Source organism: Microcaecilia unicolor, chromosome 6 (genome assembly GCF_901765095.1).
Source record: "Microcaecilia unicolor chromosome 6, aMicUni1.1, whole genome shotgun sequence".
Taxonomy (NCBI): domain Eukaryota; kingdom Metazoa; phylum Chordata; class Amphibia; order Gymnophiona; family Siphonopidae; genus Microcaecilia; species Microcaecilia unicolor.
In genome coordinates this window covers 85,873,436-85,887,672 of record NC_044036.1, presented here as the reverse complement: position 1 = coordinate 85,887,672, position 14,237 = coordinate 85,873,436, and the positions used below count along the sequence as shown (strand labels likewise).

Genomic DNA, 14,237 nt, shown 5'->3' with positions numbered 1-14,237 from the left:
GCTTAATTTTGATTGGAACTGCTCTATGCTTCTCCAGAGACGAAGGTGCCACCCTAGGTGACTGCCTAGTCTAGCCTAATTGAGTTTATATGCTTTCTTTTACCCTATATAAGAGGTTTGCTAGATCTCTCATGCTAGGATCATTTACTACCATTGTTTGGTAAGCTTTATGTAAGGAGAGACACCGCTAATCCTGTTTAGCTGAACATCTTATCCCAAGTCAATTGAATGTCAGTGGGTTTTTTTCCTCTGACTTTGGGAAAGTCACTTAGCCCTCAGTTGCTCCTGCTAGTGCTACAAGATAATACATGCATATAATATGTAAACCACTTACATCCATTCCCCTTTCCTTTATCCTATGAGATCTGTATTGCATACATAGAGTACTTGAAGCCCATGATACTTGTTATGCAGATATATTCACCAAATCCCATTTCTTCTATGATAGGAATTAGAAATATTGGTAAGTGTAGGTTACTGGGATATTTCTGAGAAATGATAAGTTCTGCAAAGACTTCTTATATTGTAACAATACTTTATTAGCGTTTCTAAGACTTGTATATCAAGTACTGGTGAACAAATTAATTAACATTTTAGGATTTATTTTAGGTTCTCAATTAACAGTGGAGCGTCAGGTAAATAATCTAAGGAGGAAAATGTTTTAAAATGTGAGGTAAGAGAAATTAGATCTTTCCTCCTTTTTCAGAACACTTTTGCCTGTTGGTTTAAGTGATTTATAGATCTCAGATTGGGTATTGTGTCTTTACAATAGGTTACAACTCCTGCATAATATTGCAGCAAATCTGATATTTCAGATATCTTTTCTGTTTAGTTATGTTACTTTCCTGCTTATAATCGAACGAGAAAAACGCCCAAGTTCCGACCTAAATCGGGAGATGGACGTTTATCTCACAAAACCGAATAAAGCGGTATAATCGAAAGCCGATTTTTGGACGTTTTCAACTGCACTCCGTCGTGGATGCGGACAAAGTTGATGGGGCGTGTCAGAGGTGTGGCGAAGGCGGAACTGGGGCGTGGTTATCTGCCGAACAAAGATGGGCGCATTTCACTGATAATGGGAAAAAAGTATGCGTTTTTAGCTAGAATTTAGGACACTTTTCCTGGACCCTGTTTTTTCACGAATAAGGCCCCAAAAAGTGCCCTAAATGACCAGATGACCACTGGAGGGAATCGGGGATGACCTCCCCTGACTCCCCCAGTGGTCACTAACCCCCTCCCACCACAAAAAAATGATGTTTCACAAATATTTATTTTCACCCTCAAATGGCATACCCAGCTCCCTGGCAGCAGTATGCAGGTCACTGGAGGAGTTGTTAGGGGGTGCAGTGGACTTCAGGCAGGTGGACCCAGGCCCATCCCCCCTACCTGTTACAATTGTGCTGCTTAATGCTTATTAGTCGTCCAACCCCCCCAAACCCACTGTACCCACATGTAGGTGCCCCCCTTCACCCCTTAGGGCTATAGTAATGGTGTAGACTTGTGGGCAGTGGGTTTTGAGGGGGATTTGGGGGGCTCAACACACAAGGGAAGGGTGCTATGCACCTGGGAGCTCTTTTACCTGTTTTGTTGGTTTTGTAAAAGTGCCCCCTAGGGTGCCCGGTTGATGTCCTGGCATGTGAGGGGGACCAGTACACTACGAATCCTGGCCCCTCCCACGAATAAATGTCTTGGATTTATTCGTTTTTGAGCTGGGCGCTTTCATTTTCCATTATCGCTGAAAAACAAAAACGCCCAGCTCACACATTGTTGAATAAAACATGGGCGTCTATTTTTTTCGAAAATATGGTTCGGTCCGCCCCTTCACGGACCCGTTCTCGGAGATAAACGCCCATGGAGATAGGCGTTTTCGTTCAATTATGCCCCTCTTTGTAACCTACTTTGATTCCAAGTTGACTGAAGTAGGATAAAAATGCTGAGGACAGAATAGAATGTAAACAGTATGAGACTGGTAGAATTGTTGAAATAATAGGGACACAATTTCTCCCTTATAATGGAGAACTTGGACTCGGCCCTTAATGGATAAAAATAGCTGTTACCTTTTAACAGTCCAGTCTGATTTATTCAAACATTAGAATAGTTTAAAAATTAGCCTCAAGTGTATGCCTTAATTGGAAGTAAATGTTGCACTTACTTTCCAGATGGTGCAAATGAAACCGAACATAGTTACATATCAAACTACACTCTAACCCTTAGGAGATTTTGGGAGTGTTCATTGATAATTTGAGCTTTCAGATTTGGGTAAACAAGCTCTTGAAATTAGGAGTAATATAGATGTTGTTTGTTTTCAAGGCTGCATGAAGCAATCAGCTATGTAATGAATGAAAGGCCTTTTTTTAAGAGGTTCAAGAAGGTCTGAAACCGATCAGTATTTATGATGGATGTCAATCTTTTGGAAACGTAAATCAAACTCTGTCTTCAACTAAAGAGAACAGGTTATAAATGTTAGTCTATTAAATGTAGTTGAGAAATAGGCTTTTTCCATTGTACTATGCCCTTATACTTCACTTTTAGCGCATTTGCTTAGCTTAAGTTCAGCATTCTAAAAAGATATCTTGCTGATGCTATAGAATTCTGTGTAGATGAATCAATTATCCCATAAGTGAACACTGGACTGCCAAACTTCAGGGGGATTTGGAAGCAGAGAGACTTATGTCTCAGTCTTCCCTCCTTGTTAACAAAATACCTTATGCAGTTCTGATATGACTGGTTTCACTGACCACTTGTAGTAGAATGGTATTTTATTTCTCAGAACTGACCTACTTTCTACAGCTCCTATATTTCTTAGAGGATAGGTTAGAATCTCCCTAGTTAATGCTTTCTTTTCTGAAGATTTGTACACTTGTCTGTTGCACAATTTAACCTCTAATAGGGGAGGCAAATACTTTGGTTTGAGGGTCACATGGAGGAATTGATTTAGGGCCCTTGTACCTTGGCCAAGAAGAGGACCCCCAATATACCCTCATCAAGATCTGGCATACCTTGTCCGTTACCCCTGCCCAGGGCCACAATGAAATTTAAGGGGAACAAGAATCTATATCAAATAACATAGCAAATAGTGATTTATTTTATGGAGTAGATGCGCTCATTAGGGACCATCGCCTCCATTAGAGACCAAAAAGATAGTCAGCTGAGGTGGATCACTAAAAATTTCAGACTGTATTTTACATCACATTTCCAAATATAATTTGAACTATTTTGGTTAATCTGGAGTACTTGGTCTTTCAAAAGAAGAAATTGTTGTCACCTTTTCTGGGTGTATCAGGAACAACTGAATCCTACAAGTAAAAAAACAAAACAAACAAACCTGACAATTATGAAAAGTTTCAAAATTCAGTCTCTCTAGCTCCAATACAAAATTGAAAACTCAAGGAGGAATGTAATATGCTCTTGAGATCAGGGGAAAAGATTATACTGGAATTTGCAATATTTCCAAAACTCCTTGTCCAAGGTAGTATAGGAGCTTCAAAGGGAATCCTTGTAATAAATTGTAAGGTCTGACAACATGCTAGGGGGGATCTTTTACTAAGGCATGCTAAACACTAGATGCCAATGTATTCCTGTGGGCGTCTTTAGCGTTTAGAGCCGGTGCAGCATTGGCTGTTCTTATCCAACCCTCGAACTCGATTGGTTCACCTGTGAACAGCTGATACAAGGGAAGTATAAATAATGAAATAACACCGAGGCCATCTTGGAACTGCAACGAAGATAACTTGTGTGGTAGGAAGGATTGTTATTGAAGTGAAAATTTTGATACATGTCTGCTTGATATTCTAACCTACTGTGTATGTTTCCAGGAGACGGACCTTGATACAGCTTTCTGCAAAACATGAATTTGTGTCAGCAAGACAAGTCTTCTTACTAACTGGATAAAGAAATGAGTCTTAATGAATTTTGGACTTTCAAATGAATCATGGGGGTGAAAACTAATAATCTACATGGAGCTAAGTATCCGTTTGTATCTCCATATAGAGAATTGAGCAGATATAGTGGGTAAAGTTTACAAAAAATATATAAAATTGCATAACTGGATCAATGACTATTACATGCCCACCCTAAACGTTGTTATGGCTTAATTATGCCAATGTGGTGGTAGCATGCGATTCTGACAGATCCAATAACACTTCTTTGCTACTGTGTTGAATGAGTAGTATATAGGGAGCTGGGTATGTTGATGTCATTAGATGTCCTGGCATCAGTGGCTGAAGGCATGCTTCTGATCTCTGCAGGAAGGAAGCAGCATGAGGAGGAGGGGAATGATTTGGGTACTGTATTTGGCTGTAGAGGCCTATACATCCCCAGCAGCAAAAGTGTGTTTAGCTAACATGGGGGGGGGGGGTGGAGAGAGAGAAGGGAGGAATGCCTTGCACTTGCAAAACCTGGAGGGCTGGCTGCACTCCTACCTCTTACAGATCACACATAGGCATTCCCATGGGTGGAGGTGTGGTGTACTAGTACATAAGTATTGCCATACTGAGAGAGACCAAAGGTCCATGAAGCCCAGCATCCTGTTTCCAACAGTGGCCAATGCAGGTCACAAATACCTGGCAAGATCCCCAAAAAGTACAAAATATTTTATACTGCTTATCCCAGAAATAGTGGACTTTCCCCAAGTCCATTTAATAATGGACTATGGACTTTTCCTTTAGGAAGCCGTCCAAATCTTTTTTAAAACTCCGCTAAGCTAACCGCCTTTACCATATTCTCTGGCAACGAATTTAATTACACATTGAGTGAAGAAAACTTTTCTCCAATTCGTTTTAAATTTACTACATTGTAGCTTCATTGCATGCCCCTAGTCCTAGTATTTTTGGAAAGCGTAAACAGACGCTTCACATCTACCCATTCAACTCCACTCATTATTTTATAGACCTCTATCATATCTCCCCTCAGCCACCTTTTCTCCAAGCTGAAGAGCCCTAGCCGCTTTAGCCTTTCCTCATAGGGAAGTCATCCCATCCCCTTTATCATTTTCGTCACCCTTCTCTGCACCTTTTCTAATTCCACTATATCTTTTTTGAGATGCGGCGACCAGAATTGAACACAATATTCGAGGTGCAGTGTTATAACATCCTCATTTTTGTTTTCCATTCCTTTCCTAATAATACCTAACATTCTACTGTTACATGTATACCTAACAACCTGATCAAAACCTGTTTGAATTTTGCATGCTACTGAGTTTTTGTTTTTTTGTTTTCTTTCCTAAAAGTGCATAAGGTAGCTATGTCAGCTTTACTGACATGTCTGGGCTTTCTATAGCAGTCTCTTACCTTCATAAAGGGTACATCTAGGCTGTGAAGCTCCATGGGTATATGGTGAGCAATGTGACCTTGACACTTGCACCAAGGCAAGAGTAATTTAGTACATCTGTGGGTAGAAATTGGCTTATGTAACTTAGCACAGCCCCCTTTCCCGTTCTCGTTGTAATTAGGTATATATATATTTTTTGAGCATCTGCTTCTACCTACAGGCAATATAAACACAGGGGTTCAAACAGTTCCAGAGAAGTCTATTAAACTACCCCCTAAGAACTATTTTTATCTGTATTATTGAAGTACCATGAACAGTAGCCATCTTAGTGTAAAGAAGTTCAGGAGCTACTATCACTTCACAGGGGACTGTTTGTACCAGCTGGTTTTGCTTCACTGAATTATATTCAATTATATGATATTTTGGTGGTGATGGAGAAAGAATTAGAAAATTATCAGATTGCTTGATTCTAAGATTCACGTTCAAAAATTTTTTTTTTTAGCACACTGACTCACACATCCTAGCTGTAATCCAGGACTTAATTTGCCAGCTTCAGACCACCTGCCTCAGTCTGGTAACCGGAATCCAAAGCTTTAACACCAAAACATCCAGGACCAAATCTACTGGGTTCTCAACAATGGCTGGTAATCTTTACTATAGCTTCCACTCTGCCACCACTTTGAGGGACTTGTCCGAGCAATGTAGCACAGCAAAGGACTGCTGAAGAAAATGAAGGAACCTCTGAATGAGGTGATGGATTATCTTGATAACACATCCTTCAGCTGGTTAGTGGGTCCCTTCTATAGGTGACTGCAACATGCAGAACACAAAGTGGAGGAAGAAAGCAGAATTGAAAACAGGGTCTAAAGAGAACATCTGCTCATCTAATAACTGATGCCACTATCTAGCAGACAACGATGCATTGATCTACTGAATTGTCCGCTTAGGTTGATTACAGCTGAGGACAAAGAATTATAAAGGAGCACTCTTATTGAAGCACTTTGCTTCATTGTAGAAATGGATGTAGGTGGCTGTTGGCATATACTGTGATCTATTGGAATTTTCTTTTTTGGAGACCAGTATTTCCAAAATGGAAGAACTCTCTTGATAGAGTTGATTTGGTGCTGCCTGCTTTCTCAGCTAATGTGGATGCTCATCTTAAAACCTGTAGCTGAGAACTTTGTATGCCTCAATGACTAAAGCCACCTAGACAAAGAAGGGTGGTTTTGTATTCTTCCTGAGGTTATAGAAGAGGGATTCTTGCCCCTCATCAGCCTTGAGATTTACAGCTTCTGACTTGGACTGGCCTTTATACTGCAGCAACTTGTCCATAACTTAATCACATCTTTATCCTACTTCACCAGAGCTAGTCAAGTGGTTCTTCAAGTGGCACTTTTAATAACCAAGTTAATGCTATAAACTACTCTCCAAGAATAAATCACTGGCCCGAACAGATTAACATTTTATGAAATGCCTTTCTTTAGTGTCTTGAATCTGTATTGGTAATAAACATTCAGTAGTCAAATCAGATGTACTAAGTCTCTTTTGTGGGGGGGAGGATTTTTCCTTAAGTTGCTTGCTGAGCATTTTTTTGAAGGTAGTTTGATCCTTGCAATGTTCATGAGACTGAGTTCATTTTCGGTTTTTATCTTGAGTAAAGTGATGCATTAGTCCACTTTTTTTAAAGTAATAAATAGAAATAAACAGCGAAAAGAAAATAAGATGATACAACAATACATTTTTTTTTTATTAGCTTTCGAAGGTAACCCTATGGGGAAAAGGTACAGTAGATGCAAAATCAACTTTTCATTTTTATTTAAAAAAAGATTTTAAAAAAATAAATCAATTGAATTGCTTCTGTGTTGTCTACTTTCCTAGCCCTGCTATTCTTGGTCATATGCAGGCAGATGGTCTTTTTGGGTTGTATACTATGGGATGTGGGCACCCAGTGCTCCATAATAGCACACAGATACATTGTTCAACTCCCAATTGGTGCCAATTAACAGCAATAATTGATAGCTTGTTACATATCTCTCAATCATGCCCATATTTGAGTGATATTTATAGAATCCAGGGGTATGTGTTAAAAGTGTATTGCTTGAAGTTGATGGGTGATATCTAACAGTTTTTTAAATGTATTATCACACTTGCTTTCATCTAATTTTTCAAAATCAATGGAATATTTGGCTACTATTCAAACTGTCCAATTGCTTCTTTACCAAGTAAGGAACATTCTTGTTGCAAAGAATTAATGGTTCTATGTACTGTGTGTGATTTTTGTATCACTTAAAATGTTTAATTTAATTTTCCCTTGACATGTCTTCTCTGGGAATTTTATCTACCACTATTTGTTGTGTGGATTTCTCTCGTACCTTTTTTCAGTTGTAGCTCAAGGCAAGTTGCATTCATTTATCAGTGATGCATTTTTCAGTTACAAATCCACATTTTACCCTTACTATATTCATATCTAATTTATACTTGAGACCTTTCCCCAATTCTTATAAAAACAATAGAGTACTGGTCCCACCAGCAATCTCTGGTGTATGGATCCCATTGCTTCACAGCTATGTTAGTTTTCTATACCTGTTTCCCCCTCCCCTTTAATGGCACCTACACCATCCCTGTTCACTAGAATTATCGCACACTGAACCCTCCCACTACAGGTCCATTGCACTAGATTTATTTACTGAATACAATCTTAAAGTTCTATGTGTCACAGAGTCCTGGCTTAGATAGTGACGCTCCCTTCTGGCTGGTCTCTAGTCTGTCATCTTGCCTCCCTTCTGGCCTTCCACCATAGAGGCAATATTCTGTTGGCTTACTTAATGCTCTTTTTCTGGTATTGAAGTTCCCCAATCCTAATTAATAAACTTACTTCTCCATCCTCTTATTAACTAGTCTGCTACTGCCCTTTTTATATATCACCCTTAGTGAAAGGCTTTCTTCCTTTCCATGGCTGAGGCCACTATCCATTTTCCAAATTTGGTTATAGGTGACTATTGTAATATTCATAATGACTTTCCATCTCCTTGTTTTTATTGAAGACACTGGGCTTGTTCAGTTGGTCTCTTTTCTTACCCACAATCTTTCTCCAAACCCTTCTTGTCCTACCCACATTCTCTGGGTGATATAGGTGAGTAGAATTTTCTTCCAAGCTTCCATTCGTTCCCACACTCTAGGTGATATGTTAGAATCTTTCTCACCCTTCCTTTTCTAACCTTCCTTTTCTAACCTTAGAAACCTCCAACCTTCTTTCTGCAACTTTCCTTCTCCACCCTTCCTTTCCTACCTACACTCTGGGTGATATGTTAGAAACTTTATCCAACCTTCTTTCTCAACCCTTCTTTTCCTACCACCATGCTGGATGATATGTTCTCTAACTTCTTTCTCAAACTTTTCTCTAACCCTTTTCCTGACCCACACTCTGGGTGATATCTTCTCCAACACCTCTTTTTCCTACCAACAAATCTGGGTGATTTCTCCAACTTTCCAACCCTCCAACTTCTTCAACATTTCAACCTTACTTTTCCAATTCACAATGTGGGTGATAAGTTTGAATCTTTCTCCAACCTTCATTCTTAAACCTACTTTCTCCAACCCCTCTTTTCCTATCCACACTCTGGGTGATTTCTCCAACATTTCAACCTTCCTTTTCAAACCATTTTTTCTCCAACTCTTCTTTTCGGACCACCCTCGGCATGACTTTCTCCAGCCTTTCAACCTTACTTTTCCAATTCACAATGTGGGTGAAGTTAGAATCTTTCTCCAACCTTCCTTTTCAAACCTTCTTTCTCTAACCCTTCTTTTCTGACCAATCTCTGCATGGCTTTCTCCAACCCCTCTTTTCCTATCCACAATGTGGGGTGATTTCTCCAACATTTCAACCTTTCTCCAACCTTCATTCTCCAGCCCTTGTTTTCTGACCCCACCCTTCATGACTTTCTCCAACCCTTCTTTTCAGACCACACTCTGCATGACTTTCCAACCCTTCTTCTCCAATTCACAATGTGGGTGAGTTCTCCAACATTTTAACCTTTCTCCAGCCCTTGTTTTCTGACCCCACCCTGCATGACTTTCTCCAACCTTTCAACCTTACTTTTCCAATTCACAATGTGGGTGATTTCTCCAATATTCCAACCTTCCTTTTCAAACCTTCCTTTCTCCAACCCTTCTTTTCTGATCAGTCTCTGCATGACTTTCTTCAAGCCTTCCTTTGAACACACTCTGGTTTTCTCCAACCCTTCTTTACCAATTCACAGTGTGGGTGAGTTCTCCAACATTTCAACCTTACTTTTCCAATTCACAATGTGGGTGAAATTAGAATCTTTCTCCACCCCTTCTTTGGCAGGGGCCAGATGATAGCCTTCCTAGCGCCCGTTTCATTTTTTTTTTTAGTGAAAGGGGCATTTTTTTGTTTGTACTTCTATAAGGATCATGAACAACTACTACAACATTGCTACAGGACCTACTATAATGCTGAACTACACTGTGCACAACCACCTTTTTAAAAAAATTAAACCCGGAAATTACAGTAAATATTTCAACCATACTACCCTCTAAAAGTAACAATCATGAAAATTATCCACAGCAGCACTCTGTACAGCTTCTGTCAGAGAGTGTTTATATACAATACTTTCATTATTGCACCAAGCTGCTGGAACTTCCATGCCAGCATTTACACTGCATCAATACTTGTGCCTAAAGTTAGGTGTGAGAATGCAGATTTAAACTAGTATTTCATAAAGCCAGTTCCACATGGTGCTTTAGAATTTATCCTCACCTCACATGGCAATCATTTTCCACTTCACAGAATACCATCTCTTAGTAGAAGCTTTTCTAGACGCCAATAAACCATTGGCAATGCCTTCAATATCCAACTGTGAGGGCTTGCAACTGGAGGTTTTGATGTAGAACAGATACCTTGCCCTGTGTGATGAGGATTGGGGAAACAGTCCACTGTTCCTGGTTCTTCAGAGAATAACTCAAGAAGCAGCAGGAATTATATCTCCCTACGCCAATACAAACTGATCAGAATCGTCACTTTCTGGGAGGATGTGCATACAGAAGACCTTTCTCCCAATGCAGTAGGAAGGCATCCAGTATTAGTGTGCCATCCATCATCCCAGTGTCTAACTTTGGACAACCTGTAATGAATTCCCTGATGACACAAATTTATTCAATGTTGTTGGAGTTCAACGGGTAGACTTGAATCGCTTCTTTACTCTTTCCAAAAATACTAAGACTAGGGGGCATGCAATGAACCTACTAAGACTATGTGGCCATTTTCTAATATGAATGTTCTTCTGCTGCCGCAAACATATCCTTGTCCCTTGTTTTGCCCCATTCATAGTTTAGACGTTTCAGTTTATAAAATGGATGTTCATGTTGGACATAGCCAGCACTAGGACATTCATTTTTCATGTGTTTTAGAATAAGCTGTTTGTCAGCAGATTCTCTTCTAAAATACACAAGAAATGGACATCCATATCTGACATACAGACTTGGATGTCCATATTCTGTTTTGAGGAGTTTGTCGATAATGCCTCTGTAAAACAGGTATAGCTTTCAACTTTTTTATGTGTCCTATTATATAATTACCTCCCACACTGATACATTTGGCAGTTTCTGTATCACATACGCATTAATTAGTTTAAGAAATTGAAGGACAGATATACTAAGCAATGAGAGCATTTTAGAGTACAACCATGTAAATCAGTAATGGAAAAGTGTTTAGAGAGGTGTCATTCAACCTCCAACTCCAAAACACTGGAGTAGCTGAGCATGTTGAAGTGTCACAAATGGTAATTTTCCACTCAGAAAGACCAGCTTATATTTATAAAACAATCAATTCATAACATATCACTATAAGCTGATTAAAACAACAGTAATTTTATTAGTTATTTAAAGGGCAGTCAAAGAAACAAGGTCTTATTTCGTATTGTCAACTGTTGTAATATACATTTATTCATCACTTATAAAGTTGGTAGGAATATTACTTCTTCAATGTGATCTCCATGGAAAGGAACCAATTAGATCCCAAATCACAGTCAACCAGTCACAGTGAGACAATACTATCATCAGAAGCTCTTCCTCCTCCTCCTCTGTCTCTCCCTCATTGGCCATTTTGGTCACATTGCCTTCTTCCTCATTCCTACTAGGAACCTCTTCTTTCTCCCAAGAACAGGATCACTGCTGGTCATGTGTGGACGTATCTTCATCTCAACAAACGGAATAGAAAACTCATGACCCTTCCACGGCTCCCAGTTCACTCCCTAAAAAGAAAGCAAAGAACTAGTTTTCAGCAATTGTGCATAAGTCCAAGATGAAAAAACTGAGCAGTCTCTCATTACTAAAGTCCCATGTTTATGGTGACCATATTTTCCCCAAGAAAAAAGAGGACGCATGTCCCGCCCCCGCAGGCGGAAGTCTTGCGAGGCTGCCGCTTGAACTCTCAGCATCCATTTTGAATCAGTGATGGGAGCAAGAGAAGTATACAGCTGCACCAGGCAGGAAAGAGGGGGACTCTTTCCTGCCCCCAAGAGGTTGCTAGAGCACCAGGGCACCACACTTAGGTAGGGGAGGAGAGGATAGGACACCCTACAGGCCCACCCACCCCCACCAGCCTGCCCCCGCCAGCCTGCCCATTTGTCCGCACATCCAGACAAGTGGGCAGGCTGACAAAATCCACCCAGATGCCTGGCCTTGTCCTCAAAAAGAGGACATGTTCGGGTAAATCCAGACATATGGTAACCCTACCATGTTTAAACCTGGCTAAGGGTAACGGATTTTGGCACAGTGCATAGAAGGTATGCATATGTAAAGGGCATACAGATTCTACTTGTTAGAAACATAGTAACTTATGGTAAATGTGGAGGGACATTTTCAATATGACGTCTAAGTCCGACTTTAGACATTTTGCAAAAAACGTCCAAAATCTGAATAGGAAAGAAATTCATTTTCAAAAAAGAAAAATGTCTACCTTTTGTTTTCAAAAATACTGTTTGTAACAAGGTTTTGTGCTGTGGACATTTTGTTTTATGGTCCATTAAAAAAAACCGTCCAAGTGAAAAATGTAGAAAATCAAGCCATTGGGATGTAGGAGGGACCAGCATTTTTAGTAGACTGGTCTCCCAGACATCCCAGAAGATAAATGGCACACCCTAGTGGACTTCAAAAACATGCTCCCACGTACACATCTCACCATTGCTTCCTTGGCTACTGAGCCCCCCCCCCCAAAACCCACCGAAAACCCACTGCCCACAACTGTACACCACTACGATAGCCCTTATGGGTGAAAGGGGCACCTATATGTGGGTACAGTGGGTTTCTGGTGAGTTTTTGAGGGCTCACAGTTTCCACCATAAATGTGACAGGTAGAGGGAGATAGGGACCAGAGCCCCCCACGCCACGGTGCACTGCACTGACCGCTACACTACTCTAGGGACCTGCATGCTACTCTAATAGACCTGGTTCTAACATCTGAGGCTGTCATAGAGGCTACTAAATCGTATTTGTATTCACATTTTTGGGGAGTGGGAGGGGGTCAGTGACCACTGGGGAGGTATTGGGGGTCACTCCTGATTCCCTCCAGTGGTCATTTAGGGCACCCTTTTGTGCCTTATTCGTTATAAAATATCTAGCTCAAAATGTCTTAGTTTTAGTCCTGGACACTTTTGTTTTGTTCCATTATGACTGAAAAACATCCAAATGTTAGGAACACCCAGATCCCACCCTTAACACACCCCTGACATGCCCCCTTATGATTTGAACGCACTTCTGATGGGCTTCATAGAAAAACATCTAAAAACTAGTTTTGAAAATACCAATTTGGAGGGTTTTGTGAGAAAAACGTCCAAATGGAGATTTATTCCACTTTTTGGACGTTTTTCTCTTTTGAAAATGAAGTCCATAGTAACTTGTGATACTTTGTGTGATTTAGGGCCCTGTTTACTAAGGTGCGTTAGCATTTTTAACACACCTACAATTAGCGCACGTGCGCTAACCGTATAGGCACCTATAGGGATATTGTAGGCACGTACACGGTTAACGCGTGTTAAAAAACATTAATTCGTCTATAACATGGCTTAGTAAACAGGGCCCTACGTACTTTGAAAATGAGCCCCATTATAAACTTTCAAATTATTTTAACCCTATGGGCATCTACACGGTTAGCTTACGCTAATTTTTAGCATGCGTTAAAAATGCTAGTGCACCTCAGTAAACGGGGCCTTATGTGTTGAGTGGGTATAGCATTTGAGCATTGCCAACTTAAATGATCAGATGGTTCCCTAAGAAGCACCTATTTGTCTGATTATGTTATTTTGCCTCCTATAGTTCAAAGATTTTCTAGTTAAGAAACAGGACTACAAACACTTTGGGACATGAAGCAAAACAAATCAGAACCGGATAAAAATGTCTTGTGAGCACACAAAGTCAGTCTGGCATAAGAGTACAACTGCCATCGTCCTTAATTTAGTAAACTCCCATGCTACAAGTCATTTACACATGTTGAAGAAGCCAGGCAAGAGAGCTGTACCTCACTGTGTTTGTTGTCCCCATATCTGCCATTGGGGTTAGCCAGGTGGCAGTTTTTATACCAAAAGGCCCCCCGATGGGTTATCGCACAGTTGCTCAGAGCCACATCATTGTCCTTGTCCCAGGTGGTGAATTTATAGCCATTGTGGTAAATCAGAGCATCACCTGTAAAAAAGAAAGCAAAGACATAGCTAAGCACTGGAACAAGCTATCTTGAGAGCTGGTGGAATCTCTCCCAGTGGAGGATTCTTAGACAAGCATCTGTCTGGGATGATACAGATTGCAGAGGCAGGGAAATGAACTAAATAACCTTGTGAAGTCCCTTCTAGGTCTATAATTATATAGTAGTTTACCTGTGGTACAAATCACTGCAAAATGTAGCCACCATCATATGCAACACTTTGCTTCTGTATGGTGTGTAATTTATCATTGCC

At 40.3% G+C, this 14,237-nt stretch overlaps 2 protein-coding genes across 3 annotated transcripts in view; one reads left to right on the top strand and one right to left on the bottom strand.

Annotated features, from left to right (window-relative positions):
- KIAA0040 (KIAA0040 ortholog) overlaps window positions 1-4,532 on the top strand; it is an 88,912-nt gene extending 84,380 nt beyond the window's left edge. The window contains exon 4 of the transcript XR_003942427.1: window positions 3,816-4,532. The gene's annotated coding sequence lies outside the window, so the exon portion shown is untranslated. The remainder of the gene's footprint in view (window positions 1-3,815) is intronic.
- Window positions 4,533-11,180: 6,648 nt separating this feature from the next.
- TNN (tenascin N) overlaps window positions 11,181-14,237 on the bottom strand; it is a 131,768-nt gene continuing 128,711 nt past the window's right edge. For both annotated transcript variants that reach the window (XM_030207587.1, XM_030207588.1), the window contains 2 exons: window positions 13,805-13,968; window positions 11,181-11,540 (listed from right to left, as the gene is read on the bottom strand). In XM_030207587.1, coding sequence (XP_030063447.1) covers window positions 11,397-11,540; window positions 13,805-13,968 — 308 coding nt within the window. In that variant the 3' untranslated portion in view covers window positions 11,181-11,396. The remainder of the gene's footprint in view (window positions 11,541-13,804; window positions 13,969-14,237) is intronic.